Source organism: Cervus canadensis, chromosome 1 (assembly GCF_019320065.1).
Source record: "Cervus canadensis isolate Bull #8, Minnesota chromosome 1, ASM1932006v1, whole genome shotgun sequence".
NCBI lineage: Eukaryota > Metazoa > Chordata > Mammalia > Artiodactyla > Cervidae > Cervus > Cervus canadensis.
The window spans coordinates 124,001,069-124,026,032 of NC_057386.1; the positions used below are offsets into that span (position 1 = coordinate 124,001,069).

Below are 24,964 nucleotides of genomic sequence, written 5' to 3' on the forward strand. Positions count from 1 at the left end.
ACACACAAAATCATGAAACCAGCTTTACAGTGGATGAATGGATAAAAATGTGGTGTGTGTATATATATGTGTGTGTGTGTGTATGTTCAGCCATCAAAAAGAATGAAATCTTGCCATTTGCAACAATATGGATGGATCTAGCGGCTATTATGCTAAGTGAAGTAAGGCAGAGAAAGACAAATACAGTATAGTTTCACTTACATGTGAAATCTGAAAAACAAATGAAGAAACGTAAGGAGAACAGAGTCAAAGAGACAAACGTGATTGCGAGAGGGGATGGATGTGTTGTGAGGAGAGAATAGGTGAGGGAGATTAAGAGGTATAAACTTACAGTTACAAAATAATGAGTCACAGGTATGAAGTATACAGTGTGAGGAATATGGTCAATACTAATATAATCTCTGTGTAGTGACAGATGATAACTAATCGTGGTGATCCTTTTGAAATACATAGAAATACTAAATCACTATGTTGTGTACCAAGAACTAATGAAGTGTTTTGGGTCAGTTGTACTTAAAAAACAAAGTCACAGAGAAAAAGATCAGATTTGTGGTTACCAGAGGTGAAGGATGAGGATTGGTGTGATTGGACTGTTGTTCATTTGCTAAGTTGTGTCCTCTTCTCTGTGATCCCATGGACTGCAGCACGCCAGGGCCCCACTGTCCTTCACTATCTCCCGGAGTTTGCTGAAATTCGTGTCCACTGAATTGGTGATGCTTTTTAACTGTCTCATCCTCCGCCCCCTTCTCCTTTTCCCTTCAATCTTTCCCAGCATCAGGGTCTTTTCCAATGAGTCAACTCTTCACATCAGGTGGCCAGAGTTGGAGCTTCAGCATCAGTCCTTCCAGTGAATATTCAGGGTTGATTTCCTTTAGTATCGACTGGTTTCATCTCCTTGCTGTCCAAGGCACTTTTTTTTTTCTTCCCAAGGGACTCTTAAGAGTCTTCTCGAGCACTACAATTGGAAAGCATCAATTCTTTGACACTCGGCCTTCTTTATGGTCCAGCTCTCAAAGCTGTACATGACTACTGGAAAAACCGTAGTTTTGACTATTATGGACCTTTGTCAGCAAAGTGATGTCTCTGCTTTTTAATGCGTTGTCTAGGTTTGTCATAGCTTTCCTTCCAAGGAGCAAGCCTCTTTTAATTTCATGGCTGCAGTCACTGTCTGCAGTGATTTTGGAGCCCAAGAAAATAAAAACTGTCACTGCTTCCATTTTTTCCCCTTCTGTTTGCCATGAAGTGATGGGATTGGATGCCGTGATCTTAGTGATTGGTTGTAGGTAGTCAAAAGGTACAAACTTCTACTTATAAGTAAGTCCCAGGGATGTAATGTACAATGTGACAACACTGCTGTATGATATATGTAAGTTAAGAGTAAATCCTCAGTTCTTACCACAAGGAAAAAATTTTTTTTCTATTTAATGTTTTATCTAAATGATATTCACTAAATTTATTGTGGTAATCATTTCATGATGTAGATAAGTTAAATTATTATACACCTTAATATATGTATGTAAATTCCATCTGAATAGAATTGGAAGAAAAATAAAATTATTAAAATTATACCCAAATAAATATCCCAGCATTTTTAAAATAAACTTTTAGAATGCTTTTAGATTTATGAAAAATTAAGCAGATGGTACAGTGTTCTCATAACCCCAGACCTAGTTTCCCATTATTAACATTTTACAACAATATGGTACATTAATCATAATACGTATATTAACTAAAGTCCATAGTTTATTCAGATTTCCTTAGTTTCCCTATTTCTGTCCCAGGATCCCATTCAGGATACCATATTGCATTTAGTCATCATGTGTTCGTAGGCTTCTCTTGGCTGTGAAAGTTTCTCAGACTTTCCTTGTTTCTGATGACCTCAATAGTTTTGAGGAGCATTGGTCAGGGATTTTACAGAATGTCTTCTGGGACTTGTCAGATGTTTTCCCTTTGACTAGACTGAGGTTATGTGTTTTGGGAGAAAGACCACATGCCATTTTCTTCATACCAAGGATACATGCTCTCAAGATGACATCACTTAGCTGAGGTAGTGTCTGCCAACTTTGTCCACTGAGGTACTCTTTCCCCTGTCTACATTGTATGTACACTGGAATGAAGTCACTATTTGATTTAAGCACATGCTTAAGGGATGGGGATTTATGCTTCACCTCCTTGATGGCAGGTTTTCTATAGAAACTACTTGGACTTGTACATGGGAGGTTTCCATTTTTTCCCATTTATTTATATCAGTATGAACTATGGATATTTCATACTTTGGGTTATAATCCAATACCACTTTGTTATTCTAATTGTTCTGGCTTTGGCCATTCAAAGCTGCTTCACTTGGCTTCTGTGTCCCTTTGATATAACTTCATCTTTCTTTGATCATTGTTTTTGAGCACTTCCTTACTATCTCGAACTCCAGTGTTCTCCAGGCACTTGTTCATTTTCTGCCTCAGTCCTAGAGTCAGCTACTTCAGGAGCTTCAAGATCAGTCCTTTCAATGAATATTCAGGACTGATTTCCCTTAGGATTGACTGGTTTGATCTCCTTGCAGTCCAAGGGACTCTAAAGTAGTCTTCTCCAACACCACAGTTCAAAAGCATCAGTTCTTTGGCACTCAGCTTGCTTTATGGTCCAACTCACATCTGTACGTGACTACTGGAAAAGCCATAGCTTTGACTTAGATGGACCTTTGTCAGCAAAGTAATGTCTCTACTTTTTAATATGCTATCTAGGTTTGTCATAGCTTTTCTTCCAAGGAGTGTGTTTTAATTTCATGTCTGCAGTCACCATCTGCAGTGATTCTGGAGCCCAAGAAAATCTGCCAGTTTCCATTTTTCCTCCATCTAATAGCCATGAAGTAATGGGACCAGATCCATGATCTTAGTGTTTTGAATGTTGAGTTTTAAGCCAGCCATTTCACTCTCCACTTTCACCTTCCTCAAGAGGTTCTTTAGTTCCTCTTTGCTTTCTGCCATTAGAGTGGTGGTATTTGCCTATCTGAGGTTGTTGAATATTTCTCCCATCAATCTTGATTCCGGCTTGTGATTCATCTAGCTTGGCATTATGCATGATGTACCCTGCATATAAGCTGGTGACAATGTATAGCCTTGACATACTCCTTTCCCAATCTTTAACCAGTCCATTGTTCCATGTCCAGTTCTGTTGCTTCTTGACTTGTATACAGGTTTCTCAGGAGTCAGATAAGGTGTTCCGGTATTCCCATATTTTTAAGGATTTTCCACAATTTGTTGTGATCTACACAGTCAAAGGCTTTTGCATAGTCAGTGAAGCATTTGTTTTTCTGGAATTCTCTTGCTTTTCCAACAAATGTTGGCAATTTGATCTCCGGTTCCTCTGCCTTTTCTAAATCCAGCTTGTACATCTGGAAGTTCTTGCTTCACTTAATGTTGAAGCCTAGCTTGAAGGATTTTGAACATTTTGAGAACATTAGTCTCCATGTATTTCTTTTGCTGGTCCCCCCCCGCCCCCTGCTTATAGTTGATTTCTAGTCTCATAGCATTGTGGGTCAGAAGAGATACTTGCTATAATTTCAGTTTTCTTAAATTTCGGGGCTTCGCTGGTGGCTCAGATGGTAAAGAATCTGCCTGTAATGTGGGAGACTGGGTTTGATCCCTGGGTTGGGAAGATCCCCTGGAGAAGGAAACAGCTACCCACTCCAGTATTCTTTCCTGGAGAATCCCATGGACAGAGGAGCGTGGTGGGCTACAGTCCATGGGGTTGCAAAGTCGGACATGATTTACCAGCAACCCTTGGTTTATGATTATCCTGGAGAATGTTCCATATGTACTCGAGTGTATATTTTGCTGTGGGATGTTACATATAAAAACATGGAAGCAACCCACGTATCCATCAGTAGATAAATGGATCAAGATATGGAATATAACAATGGAACATTACTCAGTCATAAGAATGAAATTTTGCCATTTGCAACAACATGGATGAACCTGCACTTAAATATTCATTGGGCGAACAATATATATTGGATATCATTCCTTGTTGACTCATAGATCTAACCCTGGGTTTTCTGAAGGCTGTGTGATATTCCATGGCTAACAGCTAACTTGTTGATGGGCATGCAGGTTATTTCCCATCTTTTGCTAACAATAGTGCAGCAGGATTGTGTCTGTGAACATGTGGGAGGATTTCACCAAGGTGAAGTGCTTGGTTGGTCAAAGGGTATGGGTGTTTAAACATGTCATTGAGCATGTCCTTGTTATGTTGCTTCAGTTGTGTCCGACTCTTTGTGACCCTGTGAACTGTAGCCCACCAGGCCCTTCTATCCATGGGATTCTCCAGGCAATACTGGAGTGGGTTGCCATGTCCTCCTCCAGGGGATCTTCCCAACTCAGGGGTCAAACCTGCATCTCTTACGTCTCCTGCATTGGCAGGCAGGTTCTTGCCACTAGCACCACCTGGGAAGCCCTTAAAAATGTTATATTGTCAAACTGCCCTCTTGATGTTGGGTCAATTTATATTTTTACGATCAGCATGAGCCGCTTCCTAACGCCAGCTGCAGAAGAGAGAGCATCAAAGTTTGATCTTTGCTAATCATGTGAGAGGGACTTCCCTGGTGGCTCAGTGGAAAAGAATCCTCCTGCCAGTGCAGGAGATGTGGGTTGATCCCTAGGTCAGGAAGATCCCCCAGAGAAAGAAATGGCTACCCACTCCAGTATTCTTGCCTGGAAAACCCCATGGACAGAGGAGCCTGGCGGGCTGCAGTCCATGGAGGTCAGAGTCAGACATGACTTAGTGACTCAACAATTAACTCGAGAGGTATATTCTACCCCCAAAAGTTTACATTTTTATGTGATCAGTTTATCACTCATCTGGGATTTTGTGTTATGCTTTTCATTTCCATTTTTTTCCTGTTTTTTTTTCCCCCTCCTTCTTGGTACTTTTGTATTAAAACAAAAAACTTGGACTTGCAGACAGGCATAATGAACCCCTCCATATATAACATCCAAGCATTACTTAAATGGAACTGCTCCCCCTCCCTCTTGGAACCACTGACTCCTCACTTCCTGTCCCTGTGGCTGATGCCTTTGAGCTTGTAACTGATCTGTTCCGGTCCACAAAGGTGAGAAGCTTGCACTGAGTGAATCCGCCACCTGGCTGTTTAGCTTTCTGTGCTCTGGACTTTATCATCAGGGAAGCTAGTGCACATGCCTTAGCATAAGGAGTTTGATATGGCTATGGACTTACCTGGTGGTTCAGTGGTTAAGGCTGTGCTTCCAATGCAGGGGACACAGGTTTGATCCCTGGTTGGGAAACTAAGATCCTGCATGCTGGGCAGCGTGGTCAATAAAAATAGACTGACATGGTTTTTGTGTATCTTAAACTTAATATAAACTGTACTTGATATTAGCTCTTGATGCCTGGTTTATTCAGTTTCATTGATGCAGTGATCTCAACATATCTCAAGTATACTTACTCATTTTCCTATTGTTGGTCATTTAGGTCATTTCCAGTGCTTTTAGAAACATCCTAGTATGGCTCTTCCAGCACTTGTGAGGAATTCTCTAAGGTAAGGACCTGCCAGGTTATATGTTAACAGCATCTGTAAATTTACCAAATTGCTCTACAATATAAGGATGGCCCAGTCTCCCCATCCTTGGTATTAGAAGACCCATCTGTGAATTTATATAAATTCTTTTGTTTATATCACTTGGCCATTTTTCTTTGGGGGTATAACTTAGTTTTTCAAATCTTTTGATTCATTTGAGCATAAGGGAGACATGGTCCTTTTTCCCCCAGAATAAGCAGACAAAATGGATAGGCCAGCTTTCACATACTAAGCTAAAGATGCCACCTTTCTCAGATAATGCATTTAATGATTATAGGTTTATTGCTGAGGTTTGGTACTGCTTCCATGTTATTCTTACATTTTTAAATCATTTTTATTAGAATCAGTCTAGTATCAAAATGCATGACTTGTGTACATTCATACATTCCTAAACGTGAGGGGTTCTCATTGATCCAGGATGACCACTGCTCCCTTTTGTTTGCCCCTAGGCATTTATTTCCCCTTCTTTTGTCTGACTGTGGTGACTCGCCAGACCAGCACTAAGTTGTGGAATGGTAGATGGTGAGTGTGATTCTGGAAGCCAACACTTCTGGGACATCAAAGTAGATGTTAAGTCAAATATTCCCCCTCACCCCTCCAAAAGTCTTTTCCCCCCATATATGTAGGGTTAATTTCAGTTACTTAAAAAATCAGTATAGCTGAGTTACTTAGTTCTTTTCTGTATCTAGTGGGAATGTACAGAATTTTAATTTTGATATGAGTATTACAAGCATCTCTCCATCACTATAGTTCCCAAGCTGCTGACAGCTTTTAAATCATGTTAATTATCTCTGAAAACCCCACTGATGACACACATGCTTCCTCATACTTGAGACAGTAGAACCAGGGCAGGAATGTTTTATAGCTCTCATGTCACACAAGCAAACCTTCTACCCCTCTGCGCTCCTCCTGGCAGAGTGTCAACAGGAACTTCCTGTCCCTTTTGTCTGCCCAAGGGCACAACTGCTCAGGTGCCAGGGCCAGAGGCCCTCAGTGCACACCACCCACCTGCGCCTCCCGCAGAACAGTCCACACCACGCTGCAAACTTATCGTAGAATAGATTTATTTACCTGAAACCATGTCTGTGCAATGCTTGTTACCAGCACAGAAATAAACTGATCTCTATTTACAGTCTAAAGTCAAACATGCGTTGTGATAAACTGACATTTAGCATTTTATTGATATAAATGCATCACAATAATTCATATTGCACCAACATCTGTCTACTGCTTCTGATTTCATTAAATAAGTTACATTTAATACAGTGCAAAATAGCTGTTTGCACACTCAGGAAAATAACTGAAGTTATGAACTGGAAGCCTACATTTTTAACCATTCAACACCTGTAGTGTTTTCAATAAATTTATAAATAAGCAAACTGTACAGGGCCAATTAAAAAGTAGCATGTTTCAATGACACCATAGAGAAATCTGGCTACTTACAACTGAAGGCATGCATTACAATTGAATATTGTACATTTATTTAAGCTATGATATTTTGCACAGAGAAATACGGAGACTTGGCTGATGGCTTCTAAGTTCTTGGATAAGGTTTCAGAACCTCATTCTTCTTGCAGCAAAGAAACCAGACTTCTCTGGAGAGGCTTTCTGATTCATTAAGTTAAATTGTACATTTGTTACTATTTTGATTCAAAAGCTAAAACCCCACTGGTAATACACATTTCCTCCACATAATACACAACAAGTTGGGGACTTTTTTCTAATTTTCTTTTCCCCCCAACATCAATCATGCAGAGGGCTGGTAGATGTGTTGCTAAAAAACGCACATGCACGCAACCGAACACCCTTAAATTTCTGCAAAATGGTTTAGGAAGCGGTTACTCCAGTATTGCTGAAAAGGAAAGAGAGAGGAAATCAGCTTTATGAAATATGGGGAGGAAATGTTAGAATAACTAATTTAAGACTGGGATTAATAGTGACAGATGAAAAGGAATGTTCAGTTTGATCTTTTAAGATTTCTGACCAGCATTTCTGATTAACTCACAGGTCCCTCCTGTCATTTGGCTACAGAGTATCCCACCAGGCAGACACTTAATCGCTTCAAGTTTAATAGATTAAGTTGAGAAAGTCCTTGGTTAGCAGTGCAGGGGGTGAGGAAGGCCAAGCAGAGTGAGCACTATGGTAATCAGCGCCAAGTCTCTAGCTCCCATCCCTTCCTTCCCTTGGGACCAGCCTCTGGGCTGCAGGCCCAGCCAGGCCCAGTCGTAGAAGGGGAACTGCTTATCACTGTTCCCTTTCAAGAAAAAAGGCTGCAGATTACCCTCAATTGTTAACTGCTGGGTGGTGGTTTTTCAATGTGCTGTATGCACACTGTGAACACAGTGGGCCTGGCAGACACTGAGCTAAGGCTTGTGGTCTCAGATATTCCTGAGGTCTGCCCACCACATGGACATTCAGGGGTCTGAGCCCCAGTCTGAGGTAAGTGGAAGCAGCCACGTGTGAGGGAAGGTGGCGGCTGCCCTGCTTATGTCTGAGCTTGTGCAGTCCTCCTGCCCGGCGTGCCACCTGCTCTGTGTAGATGCAGAAGGAGTTGCTGGCATGGCACCCCATTTAGGGAACATGTAAGAGTGCCATCTTCTGGGCAAAGGAAAGAGGTCAGCCTGGGTATGGGGTGGCAAAAAACAGAACACTGAGGGGATGGGCCTTCAGCCCACTTGCTGACAGGAAGGAGCCTGGAGCAAGTTTCAGGCAGGAGCTGCCTGGGAGCCCATGTGCAGTAAGGGCGAGGCTGACACTGCCTTCCTTGCAGGTACCTGGTGAGGATGGTTGGACTCCTGCTCCCCGCAAGTCAGGGGCCAGGGGTGTGCCCACAGCAGCACCAGCTACCGAGGAAGTGCCAGTGCAGACGTGGTTTTTGGCGGCAAAGCCTGAAGCAGAGCAGCTAAGGCTCTGTAGCACCGGGTCTCCCCCACTCCCAGCTGTCTGGGTTGAGGGAAGTGGGTGCCCAAACCACCTGTGGGCTGGACAGGCCTGAAGCTGAGAATCCACAGGGCAGCAGCCACCCATGCCATTCACTTTCTTTTGTAAAGGCCAATAAATCAAGGAACTGAGTCAGGAAAAGTTGACCATTGAATAGCACCCCACCCAACAAGCTCAGACATCCTGGTTTGGTTTGCAGCCAAGACACTCCTTGCATTTGATCTGCTCAACTTGTTTCTTTCTGCAGTTCATAATGCTAAAGTTGGCAAAATGTACCTCCTATATTCTCTGCCAAGCAAACCAGCTTCCCTTTCCTCTGAGGCCTCAGGGAGCCAGACCAGGACTCTGCGTTAAGAATCTGTCTTCATGTGCCCTTTCTACCCCCCGTACACGGAAACCTCTCAAACTTGGCAGCACCCTGTTCTGCTTGATACCTGTTAACTTTCCTCATGCTCTCAGCATTTACATGTTATTCAGGTGGCCCTGTATCCGGGACTTCAGGTACCCACGAGAACACCGGGGGCTTCATGTGGAGGGAGCTACCAGCATGAATATGTACTGCCTAGGCCCTTCACTTTGGCTAATGCTCGGCTATGGTCCAGTAACTGCTTTAACGTACCCTGGAGAGAAAAGACAAGTCTTCGCTACAAAGGATGTGACCCAGAAGGTGGAAAAAGATGACCAACTTAAAAATGAACCAGGGAATTCCCCAGTAAACCAGTGGTTAGGACTCTGCTCTCATTGCTGGAGCCCTACTTCAATTTCAGGAACTAAGATCCTGCAAGCCGTGTGCTGTGGCCGGGTGGGGAGAACAAAATGATGCAGGAGTTTACTGGTTCAGTTACTTGCTTTCACTTGCTTTTTGCTTTTTAATGATCCAGGTAGCAAGATTCCGGGACCAGTCCTTGCTGCTAACAAAGATCAAAGAAACTGAAAAGTTTTTCTGTGAATCCCCATCTCGGCGTTTGTGAAGGTTTGTCAGTCTGACCAAAGCAGAACTACTCTGTCTTCCCCCAGGTTCACCCTGACACCTGGCTGTGCCACTGGCCAAGGCAGTGGCGGGGTCTGGAGCAGCCACTCCAGCCCGCAGGTGGTGTCCGTGTACCTGCCCCTCTCAGGGTGCCTGACTCATCAGTCTATACAGCCAGCTCACTTAGTGGCAGTCACCTTTAGGCTAAAGCATCCAAATTCCAGGGAATACTCACGTTAGTTGATGGATGTTGGAAGGCATTGGAGGAAAACACCACAGTTAGGACTGTTAATGACTTATACACTGTTGATAAGACTGATCTCGAACATGCGCAAACATTTATCATAGTAACAATGGTGGTGGTTAGTGCCACATTCAAATAAAAATAGTTCTATACAATATGTTCATTTGGTCATGTGCTATTTACAGATTTTACAAAACACACACACACACACACACGCCCTTATGTCCTCTACACCAGGCCAAAACAGGCCAGCAGAAACTTGCATAAAAATGTATCACAGATGACAATTAGTGCCTATACACCAAAAATAAAATACCTACAACGACCTATGCAGCAGAACAGGATCCTTCTTCCCCTTGAGCACAGTAAATAATTCTGAGCTAGGAAGAATCTAAGAGAACTAAGCCACTTAATAGTTAAAAACAAGACGGTTATTTTTCTCTGTCCATTTAAAATGTTTTATTTTTCTTTTTAAACTAGATTGTGAAGTGCCACTGAAATAGGCAATGTTGGCAAAACAATGTCTGTTACAATAAAATACATTAGACATTTAAATAAATAACCTTAAAAACTATGTGAGGGGACATGAACCCAGTCGATTGAATCTGGAACAATGTTTTCTGCACAAGCGAGAACAAGCATACCTCTTGTTAAGACTGATGTAAACAGAACCATCAAAACCCTACAGGAGAAGCAGCCGAGCGGGGTGGGGGTGGGGGTGGAGGTGAACACAGGGCTGAGGGGTGAAGGGGGTGGCAAACCAAAAAATACTGACTGAGGTAGCAGTACTCTGCTCAGTGCAGAAAAATTGGCTTATGAATAAAAATTAGACTGTGATCTCAGATTAAATCCAGATGATCATGCAAAAGACACAATACATGCTATTTAGTTTTAGAAAAAAACCACACACATTCATTTCCTAAAATCTGCTGCCAATTAATTTGCTGACAATGTCTGCTGGCTCAACTATTTTTTTTTTACAAGGATGAGTATTAAACAGAACACTGTACATGCTTTTTTTCATCTACAAAAAAATATTTGCATAAAATAGTGTTAGTTCTCTGTACATGTCAATGGACACTTTAATTATGTGTATAAAAAAGGAAAATCTTGCCCCACTGGAGTCAGAAAAAGCAAAACAAAATCTAGAATATGAAACTTCCTTCACCAGCCAATATGTTCATGTGAAAATTCAGCAGAAATAGACAGTTGCTTTAAACAATAAAAAAAATTAATTGATTAAGTTAAACATCTTCTTTATGCAAAACTGTCAGTCAAGACCAGAACATATCACTAAAGTTAGTGTCTGTGCTATAGACCCAGATCACCAGGGGCATTATGAGCAGCACAAAGGGCCAGGAGATCCCATCGGTGCATGCCGAAAACGAGCAGGGTTTGGTGGCAGGCTGCACACACTCTTTACCAGGTTCTAGGTAGTTGCGGGCCACAAACTTGAGGGTTTCGTCCATTAGAATCACAGGCAAGGAGATTTTCAGCACCATCAGCCACTGGGTCAAATTCAGAGGTGTGATCTGGAAAATAAGCTGAAGTACAAAGAAATCTCATCAAGCTCCCCAACTTGCTGGACAGGCAGACAGGCCCCAGCCCGGGCTCCCCACACTGCTTACTGGCAAGGGTTCCACGTAGAGGATTAGGAAGTGGAGCGACATTGACAGGCAGATGGAGCCCACGAGCCAGATATTCTCCCAAGGGGGCATCCTCAGCAAGGACTGGTTTTCAGACAAGCTGCGGAACAAGGAGAGGCAGGTGAAACGTGCCCGCCAAAGGGCAAAGGCATGCGCCCTCACTGACAGAGTATGTTTGAAACCACACTTCAATAAGGTGATGGCTGCCGTGGCATTGCCCACTGACCTAACTGTATTAAGTTTCTATGGTGGCAAAGTTAAAGAATAACGTTCAGATGTAGGACAGACTTCAATTTAAATCTAGGCTTCGGCAGAGTGCTCTTATTTCAGTGGGTTCAAAGCTGCTCTTGATTGCCCTTGACACTTAGGCTATTTTGAAATTTCCATTTTTGTCACTGGCATAATTAGATGATACCGTTTGTCTTGATGCTAAAGGGCAACAGCTCCTTCCCTGTGGGCACTGAAGTCCCTATTTTTGGCCTCTGCCGTCTCTTAAGGAACATGTGGCTAAGCACTCCCACTGCTTCCTGGAGGCGATGATGACTTAAGCTCTTAAAACTGGTGCTGCTTGTTCTTCCTTTTAGGGAGGGCAGAGCTTTCCTGTGACTCTCAATCAACCATGACACACACACACAACCCCCCAGCACGTTATGAAGACTCACGGACCTGTTGAGGGCATTGCACATCTCTATAGTTACTAGAACAGAGAGCGCCATTGTCATTGGATATGGGGATTCAAAGACCGCACAATCCACGCCTTCAAAGTCCGGGTTGTCCTCTTTACACTGTAGGAAATGACTCTGCAACAAAAGCCCGACACCAAGTTCCCAATCAGCCAAAGACATATTTCCAAGGTCCACACACAAATTCCACACTAAGCCCAGAACAAAGCCCCACACAGGATCTCACCCCATTTCTCAGAGAAGCCCTGGTCTTTCAGAACAATCTTAGATGCAACTGCTTATTGTTCAGTTCTTAAGAGTATTTGATAGACATCCAAACCACAGAAAGCTCAAGGACACCCTTGTATGTGAGGCTTACAACGCATCAGCATCTAAGGTACAGAGAGAAAGGTGGCTACATACCAGCTGGTAGAAGGACACCCTCGGACCACCCTCGGCAGCGATGAACCACCACGCGGCAGCACCCACTGTGGCAGCGCCAACGTAACCTGGGAACAGATAGGACACTGATGCTCACGGGGCTCTACAGCTTGCAGCATCTCTGCAGGTACTGCTTCACGGGCCAACCCCTGGGACGGAGATCAGAGACGTGGTGTCACTGAGCCTGTGCCGCCACCAACACCTGCTAACTCGAATCAGTTAAAGCAGTTAGAGGGTCTCCACAATGAGGGGATGTCTGTGGTACAAAAGAACCATGCAGCTTCTCCTTTAAGAATCTGCGAAGGAAAGAACCTACTAGAACGACTAGAACTGGGAGGACCTTTACACCAGTCATGCCCTCTCTGACCAGCAGCCAGTATGTCAAGGCTGCAGGTACCTGTCCTCCATGTGATGCCACGCTGTGCCAGAGCACCAGATCGCCCCTCCACGATTGCTTGGCAAACTTAGGTTTCCAATTACACTCTAGTGTGTTTGCTCCATCAAAGGCCTGGCAGAACCTTCATATGGAAAGGCCATTAGAGCAGTTAGTGCAGAACACCAAGCGCCTGACAGTGCTCAAAGCCAGTTCTGGGACTATATCCCCCAGCAATTACTTCTGAATTCAAATTACAAAGAAGCAACAAAGGGTAGTAGAGAACACGGGGACTTGAGAATAAGAGACTGTCCCAGTGCAGTAGTAGCCACTCAAGCTCCAAGCGCGCACACCCTCTAGTCCAGCAATCGCAGCAACAGTGGGCAGGTGGTGCACTGACATAAAACTACCCAACAAAGAGGGAGAAAAACGCGAAGACGAGGCTCAGCATACAGGTGCTTACAGCACGCCATCACTTGCGAAAATAAATACATAAGATAGATCTATTTGCTGGGAAGACACATGATAAACTGTGCTGCAGGGGTATTGGCTGGCTGAGAGTCCTCCTGTTCTATGCTTTTGAGTGTTAAGTCATGTCAATTTACTGAAAAAGTCTCCTATGGGACCCTGTGGGTGTGTAGTCACTCAGTCATGTCTGACTCTTTGGAACCCTTTGGACTCTAGCCTGCCAGGCTCCTTTGTCCATGGGAGTCTCCAGACAAGAATACTGGATTGGGTTGCCATGCTCTTCTCCAGGGGATCTTCCCAACCCGGGAATCAAACTTGCGTCTCCTGCATTGCAGGTAGATTCTTTACCCACTGAGCCATCAGGGAAGCCCTATGGGACCCTAGGGAGGTCATTTAGCCTCTCTGGACCTCACTTTCCTAACCTGCGAAATGAGAGAGAGCGAGCAGCAGCATCCGGGGTCAGGATGAGGCGGACAGTGACAACACGTGGAGGAGAGCCAACACTGCTGACAAATGCACAGAACCCTTCTCTCACTCAGGGAAAGGGAAGCTTGGTGATACAAGGCCTGAGCTGCCCCTGTATTCCCCTTTGCCCATGGGTTAAATCTGAGAACCTAATTCAAAAAGGCCAAAGGAAGAACAAAAGCACTAAAATGAGGGATAACCTTACTGCAAACTGGATTTACAGCTCATTAACCTGAAAGAGGACAGCTGCCATATTTTGCTACCCTAATATGGGGATAGGAAAAAAATGTGCTTTTAAGGGATGAATTTATGACATGTTTGGACTCATAAACGTTTTGTTTAAAAATCAGTAATATAGTGGCTCAGGCTCCGTGCTCCCAATGCAGGGGCTGGGATTCGATCCCTCGTCAGGAACTAGATCCCACATGCTGCAAGAGTTTGTATGACGCAACTAAAGATCCTATATGCCGCAGCTAAGACCCAGTGCAGCCAAATAAATAGTATTTTTTAAAAAACCAATAACATAAAAAACCATACTCACATCCAATAGCCAGGTAACGGAAAAAGAGCCACCCACTGATCAGTGGTTCTTTTGGGTTCCGGGGTGGCTTGTTCATAATGTCCAGATCAGGAGGGTTGAACCCCAGTGCAGTGGCAGGCAGGCCATCTGTCACCAGATTGACCCAGAGCAGCTGGACAGGAATTAAAGCCTCAGGAAATCCAAGGGCTGCTGTTAGGAAAATACTGTGTCCACCCAAGGAAAGAAGAGAAAAACCCCAAATTATTTTTGCCTACTATTTAACATCGACATCCCCTCCTCTTCCATAAAAATCTGTCGACAGCAATGATTACTTGAAATAACTTTACCCCCAAGTAATCATAAAACGTTTATTATACCCAAATTCCAAATTAACTTTTAGAAGGCCAAGAATCTTACGTTGTGTTATACAGTTAATTTAAACCCCCTTCTATGTTCAAGTGTGTCCTCTGCACACTGGGACAGTCGTAGGCAGCCCTCCTGGGGGCCAGAAGAAGCACCTTTACCTCCACAAAGGCCTCCACCTCCTCCGCCAGCCGCCCACCCCTCCCACTGCACCAAGAGCGAAGCTGCTGCCACGTGAACCCCCAGCTGAGGGAAACGCACAGTCTCACAGGGACTCACCAGACAACCTCCCCGACGTTGGAGGAGATGAGGTAGCGGATGAACTGCTTCATGTTGTTGTATATGGCCCGTCCTTCCTCCACGGCAGCCACAATGGTGGAGAAGTTGTCATCAGCCAGGACCATCTCAGAGGCTGTTTTGGCTACCGCGGTGCCAGAGCCCATAGCAATGCCAATCTCAGATTTCTTCAGAGCAGGAGCATCATTTACACCGTCTCCAGTCTGAAAGGCCAAGAAACCCACCACTGATTTGCACACCCGTTACCTAACACACACACTGCCAACAATCACTTGGCCATCCCGAAGCCAGGGAATGAATGGAGCTGTTGGACCTCTGGGTAGCTAAGTTTTCTGGGAGAGTTTTCGTTTTTGTAAGCTGGTGTCACAGAACACATTTTAACCTGGGAAATGTGAAACTGCCAAACAAAACTTACAGGTGACACTTCAGAGGAAGTAGAACAAAAGGGACTTCAAACAATCTCTACTACTTATTTTACCAAACAAAACACAACACAACCTACATGGCAGTCAAGACAAAATACTTGTATCCATATGGATCAATCTCAAATAGAGCCAACGCAGACTTCAAAAATACATAAACTACAATATGCCATTTACATGGCAAAAATATGCCATCTTCAGCCAAAAAAGGGCAAAAATACTTAAATATCGTCTACAGATACAAAACTATCATTCCCGTGTGTGTTTTCTATACTTTTACTAAACACCCAGTACTGAATTCAGAATGGTGCTTTCCTCGGAGAAAGAAGGGGAGGGGAGGAAAGAGGAAGACAACTAGAATAGCTGGTTTTCAGCAACAAAATTGTTTTAAAAACTGAAACCTTTCATAGACAAGCAGCAAAAGCAAGCATGACACAATGTTAACATCTTAGTGAAAAATCATATGCAAGGAAAGAATATGGGAAATGCTTCATCAACAGGTTGTTCTCAGAGAAAGCATCACCAGTACCATCTCATTTCAGAGGAGGTTTTCCCAATGTGTGATAGAGTACGGAGTAGTTATGTCCTAAATCAGCTTTTAGAAACGTGAGATAAAAACACATACATTTTAACCATGACAAATACTTCTCCTGTGACTGATTCAGGCTTCTAGGTCTTAAACTTCCCCAGAATCTTGCATGCCAATAGAATCCTTGAGAAACAGCCCAGATCATGACAAGAAAAGAATTTCCAAATATGGGAGCTATTACTAAAAATTTAATGATCAGAATTAGAATCTGCTGTATTTGTGCAGCGTGTTACCTGTACATGTCTACAGACACTCACCATAGCTGTAATCTCATCAAACGACTGTAGAAATTCTACAATTTTAGACTTGTGGGAAGGTTCAACTCGAGCGAAACAGCGAGCATTCAAGCAGGCTTCTCTCTGGGCTGAAGGATTGAGCTCATCAAACTCTCGACCTGTGAAGGCCTTTGCTGTCACGTCCTCGTCCTGCCCAAAGATGCCAATGCGGCGGCAGATGGCCACAGCAGTGCCCTTGTTGTCGCCCGTGATCATGATGACTCGGATGCCTGCCTGACGGCACAGCTTCACAGAAGAGGCCACTTCAATTCTCGGAGGGTCCAGCATGCCCACACAGCCGACGAAAGTCAGATTGGTCTATAGTCAAAGAATCACCTTTTGTCAAAACAGGAAATTCTAGTTTTTGCCCCCTAATGTGGAGAGCAAAGGTTTCTGTGTTTTCTTATGGCAGAATTCACACCACTGATGTTAATATACATCCAATGAAGAATAGTATTAACTCTAATAAATCAGAAGCAAAAATATCACTACATTCTTGTTACCAAATAATTCTTGAGCTTTCATTAATAATATTCTTAAATAAGGAAAAAAAATACTGAGGAATAGGAACATATTGACAGCAGCCAATCAGTGACCCATAGTAATCAAATTTGAACTAGAAACTTCACTGTTCAAGGCTTCAGGAAGCCACATACCCGACAGGAAAGAACTCCAAGAGCAGAAGCAGACAGAATCTTTCCACGTGAACAATGTGTCAGTAATTAATGAATATTCTGAAAATGTCCCCGATTTTTACATTATCTTAATTTACATGAGAGCAGCAAAATACGTTTCTAGCCTTGATTGTACTTTGAAAGTAATAGGCCTGTATTAAACTGTTAACTGTGTATGTTTGAAGCAGCAACTTAAATTATAAAGATACATTTGGCCCGCAGGAAAACAAATAACCACACCCCTTTCTCAGCAAAAGCAAGACTCATCTGACCTTTTACTGAAGGAGGCTACCTAAACAGAATGAATGCGCAGGGTGCGGGTGAAGCTTTCCACTGGCTGACCTCGTATTTAATAAAGTTGGCCGAGTCCTCGAGGTTCATGTCTTCCCTCCTCAGCGGGTTGTCATGAGTGGCCAGGGCCAGGCACCGCAGTGTGTCGCTGCCACTGCCCCACTCCCGGATGACAGACATGATCTTCTGCTTGACTCCAGGAGTCATGGGCACTTTAGTGCTTCCGACTCGAATGTGAGTACACCTGTCAATGACACCTTCAGGAGCACCCTGGAAATGTTAGATTTAGAACAATTTTATTTACTGGCTCACTCGGGATAACAATCCTGGTAAGAACATTTAATTGCAAGCTGCTGTACTTGCCTTCACAAACATTTTGCTCATTGATGTCCGGCTTGGTTTGTTTGGTGTACAATAAACTGACATTGATTTTCTATCGCGTGAAAACTCTAGAGTAAATTCCTTTTTCATCAATTGTTTAATGACCTATAAAGAGAACATATATGGAATATTATTGGATAGCAATTTCTATAAACTTTTAACAGTTAAACATTCACTAAATACCTATTACGTGACAGACACTGGAGATTTAGCAATAGACAATAAACAGACAAGTTCCCACCCTCATAAAACTTACCCTCTAGTATGGGAAAGACACACTAAAGTGTGAAAGTAGATTCTAAGTGCCATGGAGAAAAAATTTAAAAATAAGCAAGGAAGAGAAAATTATGTATGTTTAGGTTACAGTTTTACATACAGTACTGAGAAGGCAATATATGAGTCAAAACATGAAGGATGTGTGACTGTGAGCAGAGAAAACATTATGCAGACTGACTGAGCAGTTCAAGGAGCCTCCAGGGCAACACGGCTGGAACCAAGTTTGCAAAAAAGGTTAGGGGTTAATGGCAGGGGTTGCAGAAGCAGGCTGTAGCATCCTGAAAGTCACTGTAAGACATCTGGCTTTTTAAACAAGTGCAACAGTAAGACAATGGAGAGTTTCAAGCTCTGGCAGTTATGTTAAGAATTAACTGAAGGAAGGGCAAGGAACACCACACCACTTCAGTATTTTAAATACTTTTAGACAGCTAGTGACTATATTAGATGTCAGCACAGAGACAGTATTTAAAGTCGTAAGAAGAGAAGAGTTCAAGGGAGTAACTGCAGACAGAAAAGCCGAGGCCTGGGCCCTGGGGCCTCTTGTAAGATACAGCCAAGGAGATAGGGTTGGGGGGAGAACAAGTAAAGGACTCTTTTAGGGAGGGAGAGACTGAGAGGAACTGACAGCTCAGGTAAAACAAAAACTGAGAATTAACCTTTAGATTCAGATGCCATTGGTTTATCTATATATACAGTCATATTACCATAAAATCAACATACTTTATTTATCCTTTCCAATTTTTTGTTGGCTTTCTTTTTCTTACCTTATTACATGAACTAGGGCTTCCAGTACTACAATGAATAGAAATGTTGAGAGTAAATTCTCTTGCCCATTAGGAATGTTAACTTTGTGTAGTTACACCATCAACCAGAAGATGCTTGCTTAGTTTTTATCATAAACTGAGATCAAATTTTATCAGATGCCTTTTCTGACTTAAATGATCTTATGATATTCTGCCTTTATTCAATTATGTGGTGAATTACATGGATTTTCCCCTCATTCAGACAAACATTTAATAATAACCTTAAAAACCCCAAAGAACCTCAGCAACCAACAGAGGCAACTGTGAGTGGAATGAAGCCATCCTCTCAGCCAGAGCAATAAAAGGACAATCACTAAATTCAACATTATCTGATTGATAGATCACTTATCTATTTGTCTTTTGGGGGGGGGGGGTGCGCGCAGTGGTTGGTGGCACACACCACACGGCCATCTTACAGGAATCAAACCAGTGCTCCCTGCAGAGGTAGCGCAGTCTTGACCACTGGTAATTCCCATGTATCTAGTTTCCATTAAGCATTTGTACCATGGCTCTGGGAAGACTGCAAGAATGTGCAGTGACTCTGAGTGAGGTGTGTGACCTTGGCACCAGATACATCCTGCGTGCTAAATCACTTCAGTCTGTCTGACTCTTTGTGACCCTATGTACTGTCTGTCCATGGGATTCTCCAGGCAGGAACACTGGAGTGGGTTGCCATGCCCTCCTCCAGGGGGTCTTCCCAACCCTTGGATGGAACCTGCATCTTTTACACCTCCTGCACTGGCAGGTGGGTTCTTTACCACTAGTGCCACCTGGATACATCCTGGGTGGAGAGGACAAAGCCACTGCTTCCAGGACCAGGGCTGTGAAATTCAACAGTCCTATCCAAAGGGGCCACTTGGCCTTAAAAAGCTGGTCCTGCTCTATTGCTGCTAGTTGTTTCCCTTCATTGAGTAGTTAGAGGTAATTAAGTAATTCTAAACATCAGTCTCTGTGAAGCTGAAGTCTTCAGGTTGCCTCTGAAGGGTTTAGTCAAACACCAACTAATAACAGAGCTATCAGACAATGTGGCTTTGCTTACTGACAAGTGGGGTGAATACCCTAAAACAGAAACAAAGGACCCGGACTTGTTTCATGGAAACCATGAGTCTGGGCAGGATGCCACAGGAGAGGCCCAAGACCCTTGTGACTGTGAGACTGTTGGTTGTGAAGCATGAATCGAGTTACTGTGAAAGATTCTATACTGCAGCTGAGGCATCCTCCATTCTGGCACGAGTTTTGATTTCCCTGGAGAGTATAAAAGAGGCACACTGATGTGAGAAAACAGAGTGCTGGAGCAGGTCCCGTTCCGCCTCACACTGCGAGACGGTATGCAAGTCACTGAGGGCCTCAGTTTCCCTGCCTGCAAGTGTGAGACTCGACTGGATGGTCCCAAAGTCCTTTTTACAACCTGAGGTTTGGCGTGGTGACTAAATGCTTAAATAGCTGATGTCTTTAATAGATGCACTGTTGCCCACCTTAGGCTACCTGTGCTGTGAGGTGCCACCCTTCTCCCCCAAAACACTGCCTCCTCATCTGCCCTGGATACCTAAGGAAGGATGAAAAAAAGTCACCATAGTAATAGCTGAAATAAGCTTTGCTTTTGTATAACTAGGAAGGCTGTATTTATAACCTCCTGTTTCTCTTTCTTCTACCAGAAAACCCTGACTGAAGGAACAGTAGCACTAAAGTGCTACAAAGAGGAGCCTCAAGCACTGACTGGCTGCCCCTTGGAGATGACAGGTATATAGGTCTGACACTAAGAGCTTGTGTGTAGCACAGCCCAACTCTGAAGAAACCTAAACTCCAAGGCTGGGAGGCAGTGGGTACTGGGAACAGGTCTAGAGGACCCAATGCAGACTGCATTAACACCATCCTGCATGCACTGCAGGGAGACGGTGTTCACCCTGTTGCAGAGGGGCTCTGTGCTTCCAGGTCTGCAAGGGCAGGACCAGACGCAGACTTCAGGGCCTGACTTGTTTCCTCCTAGATCTCTTCTGCTCCTGCTTGTCCTCACAGTCCCTTCAACCCGTATTCTCTGGCTTCTGCAGCTTCCATTTCTGAGCTTCCTTAGGTTGCTTCTGGGCATCTAGGCTTCTTCTCTTCCCCTTGTTCTAATTCTACCTGCCACTGCCTGTCACTCTGACCTTCGTGTATGGTAACATCTTGTTCACATGTTGCTTACTCTGCTTCTCAGCTAAGCAACCACTCACCACTCTGGCTAGAACAGAGGTTATTGCTTAGGTCCATTCAGCTGGCATCACCATGACCATAAGCGACAAGTTGGTCAGCAAACACTAGGCCTGAGCCTCAGCAACCTGAACAAGGTCCATGTCATGGATCTGCCAGCCCTTTTTGGGGCCACATGCTGGACCTGTCCTGCAATGACCAGTCAAGTGGATTCTGTGGCCTCACACACTTGGTGCAGCTAAACCTGAATAAAACCATCTGCAACAGCTGCTAGCAGACACTGGCCATCTGGTCAGCTTCCAGCACCTGGGTCCTTAACAGGCCAGTCCATCCTGCCTGCCACTTTGCTCAGCCTAAGAAAATCCTGGCTCTGGGGCTCTGACAGGCAAGGGAGAACAGCTGAGGGATCACACATTTGTCTAGTGTTCACACACCTAACAGACACACCTGCACCCCCCAGTATGGCTACTCCACTCACCATAGTTGTAGTAATTCTGCTCAAATAAATACAGCATGTCAAAGTTTTAATTACTACTGGACTCAATGTGCTAACATTGTGCTGAGAATCTCTACTTCCGTATTATGAAAGTTATACATCAATGTCAGGTTTTGCTATCAGGGTTATGCTGGTGATAAAAGTTTCGTTTTCTGCCATTTTTGGTGTGGCCACACTGTGCAGCTTGACGGAAAGTATCAAGTCCTAACCACTGGACAGCCAGGGAACTCCTGAAAACTTGTATTTCTTCAGTATTGGCACAACTGGGCCTGAATAATTTGAAGGGAAGCGTAGATTTTGAATTATAGATCCAGTTAATTTAACAGGCATAGGATTATTCAATTTTTCTTAGAAAACTGTCAGCTTAGAAAGCTGTGCTACTGAGAGGATTTGTTCCTTTCTTCTATGCTGTCAAATTTATTGATATAAAAACTTTCAGAACAGCTTTTTGATCTTGTCTTTATTATTTCCTACTTCGTTCTACTTGTATTTGCTTTTCCGTTTTCTTCAGATGGAAACTTATGTATCTTTCTAATTGATTTCTAGTTTAATTCTATTGTGGTCAGCCTGTACAATCCTTTGTAATTTGTTGAGTCTTGCTTCATGGACCAGCAATATGGTGTATTCTGGTAAATTGTTCCTTATGGATCTGAAAAGCATATTAGGAGCAGCACAACAGAAATAAGGATTAAGTATATTTACAAGTGTTGCTCCATATCCTGATTTTTTTTTCATTTGCTTGTTCTATCAATTTTTGAGATAGGTGTGTCTCCAACTCTAATTGTAAATTTGTCTAGTTTACCTTTTATTTCTGTCAACTTTTGCTCTGTGAACTTTAAAATGTGTTAGTAATACACTTGCATAAACAATTAGACCATTTAACACAAGGCCATGGGCAACTCTGATCAGAAGTTTTGATAGACTGGAAGGAGGCAAAAGCTTGACTGCAGTGGACTCAAGAAAACGGGAAAAGTGAAGTAATACATGAAAATGGTTCTTTGAGACATTTTACCATAAAGGAAAAGAAGCAGGATGCTCAAGTGAAAAAGTTTTAAGATAAAAAACAACTATTATTTCTCTAATGAAGATCCAGTAGAGATAGGAGATTGATAATGCAGAAAAGATGCTGGGACAAGGAGCAGCTGGGTTTTACTGGGAGCAGAAAGAGTACATATCACAGCACAGGTGGCTGCATATGGAAATTGTCCATTGGTAACTATTATTTTCTTGGTCAAATGGCCAGATCAATTTACCTTATAGCGAAGATGGAGAAGGAGATACTGAGAGAGAATTTGAGGAAATAAAGTATAGAGTAAGTTGTCTAAGAGAGTGAGTGAGTGGACTGACGGGCAGCATGAACAACACCAAGTTCAAATACTGACCGAGTTGCAGGCATTTGCTCGTTCTATTTTAGAAAGACCCTTCAATTCAGTATCAAATACATTCATCTTCTCTACCAGGCAAGTGAGAGCAGTCTCTGTAGCTTCTCCAACTTTTTCATACACACCCTTCGCCTGTAGTAGCAGAAAGCATACAAATTACAAAAAGGGAAAAGTAGTAAAAACAAGTAAATTTTCTTTGATAAAGACTTTTTCCTCCATTACATCATTGTTCTCTGGGTCGTTTTTATCCTATCCTGGAGCACATGATCCAAATGATTAAAAATAAACTCAAAGGACAGGTGTGCATTTGATCTTTTTCTAATAATTACATCTTTCATTCCCCTGAACTGTAAGTCAATAATCACAATATTAAGTGAAACATGAGAGCTTGCAAATAGTATTTGTAATTCCATGTCATTATTTATCATTCTACATAATTTATATTGTTTATGCTGGGGACTGGCTTGCCTTTAGAAACCAAAAAATGTATCTGTTTATAATTTTAAAAGGGAGGAAAGAAGGTTTTTTGTTGGTTAAATTTTATATAATAACATCATCAAAACAACCTTCTAAGCCTCAACTTGTCCTCAAGGATGCAATGATACCCATCTGAAAAAGCCAAGATCAACACCCTGTACTTTCAGGAAAAAGTATCCTGGATTTTACTCATTTATAGTAACTAAGCTACACACAGAAGAGAACATCATGTATGCTACAGCTCCGAGCTGAGTAACTGCAATGCTCAGCCACAGAGAATATACGAAAGGCTCCCAGCTTTTTTGGGATAGATCATGCTGGCTCTGATAAGAGACAAGCTCTTAATGGAAAGGGCAAATAAAATCAGGAACTCGTACTTTCAAAAAGGGAGGAATGAAAAAAAAAGTAAAAATAAAAATAAAAAAAAGGGGAGGAATGAAGGCTAGATTTTCATCCCTCCCACTGCACCTCTGAACTAGAAACAGCCAGGTCTAGTTTCTCATTTATGAGAAGGCTCACCTCATTGTAATCCAAAGCAGAGTCATTACAAAGAGCACAAATTGTCGCCAGTTCCACAAGACCATCATACTGATGACATTTCACTGGTTTATCATCTTTATGTCTGTCAGAAGAAAAAAAATAACTCTTAAAGCACACTGTGGTCAACTGTGGTCATTTTTATTTATTTTTTTTACTAAAAAATAGAATTTTGTGTACAACAGATTGGCAAGCATTCAAAAGAATTCAAGTGATGGCTCCTAGAAATCTGATGCTGGAGACAGTAATAGAATGTGTCTCTGGTATCAGTAGTTAATCAGTAAAGACCAGAAATTCTCAGTTACTGAAATTCCTCCACCACTGGTATCCATAAAGAAAAAACAGGAATTCCCTGGTGGTCCAGAGCTTAAGACTTGGTGCTCTCACTGCCGGGGCCCTGGGTCTGGTTCTTGGTTGGGGAACTAAGATACCGCAAACTGTGTGGCATGGCAAACAAACAAAAATTAAAAAATCACCCCCAAAACTCCACCTAAACAGAAACTACACTTGAAAATTTAGGCTTCAAAAGACGAAAAAGGTTCACTGGCTTAAACAATCTATTTCAACTGGGTATCAATTTTCAGGTATGCATTACCAATTTTTATTTTTAAAAAAGTAAGCCATTTTGATAACCAACAGGACCTACATCAGGAAAACTATCCAAACACTTCAGAGACACTGCAAGTCTATACAGGCACCAAACTGCCAACGTGGAGCCTTTAAAAGACAAGGAAGGTTTACTCACACTTCTCCGATAGGTGCATATGTTGATCCAGTTATGGTAAACTCATTAAGGGAACAGGTATCACCTTCGACTTTGTCCAGAATGAACATCTACAGAAAAAAAAAAAAAGCCTAAGTGTTTAAAAGATATATAAAAAAAAAAATATGCTAGAAGCATATAACCTTTGCTAAGACAAAAGGCTCTTCTCACTTAAGTGTCGAAGCTCAGCATGAGAAGTATTGTTCCTATTCTAACTAGACACTATTAAGACTGCCTCCCCCATTCATCTAACAGTCTGAAAAACAGCATCACTGAGGTGCTGAATAAATAAGCAGCATGGCACCAGGCAGAGGAGAAAGAGAACATATACATGAAAACCAAGTTATGAGGACTCTGGGCCCATCAGTTCCGAAGACTCAGTAGTACTTTTTAGAATACTCAGAATTCCAAATGACAGGCTGAGAAAGTGAC

The 24,964-nt window shown here is 42.8% G+C and overlaps 1 protein-coding gene across 2 annotated transcripts in view; it reads right to left on the reverse strand.

Moving 5' to 3' along the window:
* Positions 1 to 6,637: 6,637 nt before the first annotated feature.
* Positions 6,638 to 24,964, reverse strand: part of ATP2A2 (ATPase sarcoplasmic/endoplasmic reticulum Ca2+ transporting 2) — a 57,634-nt gene continuing 39,307 nt past the window's right edge. Inside the window, exons 9-21 of one of the 2 annotated variants that reach the window (XM_043440982.1) lie at positions 24,515 to 24,603; positions 23,752 to 23,854; positions 22,756 to 22,887; positions 17,594 to 17,716; positions 17,282 to 17,500; positions 16,248 to 16,583; positions 14,962 to 15,182; positions 14,341 to 14,543; positions 12,476 to 12,561; positions 12,057 to 12,190; positions 11,373 to 11,490; positions 11,168 to 11,288; positions 6,638 to 7,442 (exon numbers count right to left, since the gene is read on the reverse strand). In XM_043440982.1, the coding sequence (XP_043296917.1) occupies positions 7,429 to 7,442; positions 11,168 to 11,288; positions 11,373 to 11,490; positions 12,057 to 12,190; positions 12,476 to 12,561; positions 14,341 to 14,543; positions 14,962 to 15,182; positions 16,248 to 16,583; positions 17,282 to 17,500; positions 17,594 to 17,716; positions 22,756 to 22,887; positions 23,752 to 23,854; positions 24,515 to 24,603 (1,899 nt within the window). In that variant the 3' untranslated portion in view covers positions 6,638 to 7,428. Of the gene's footprint in view, positions 7,443 to 10,188; positions 11,289 to 11,372; positions 11,491 to 12,056; positions 12,191 to 12,475; positions 12,562 to 14,340; positions 14,544 to 14,961; positions 15,183 to 16,247; positions 16,584 to 17,281; positions 17,501 to 17,593; positions 17,717 to 22,755; positions 22,888 to 23,751; positions 23,855 to 24,514; positions 24,604 to 24,964 lie in introns of those variants that run through there. The other variant, XM_043440973.1, reaches the window with a different exon arrangement.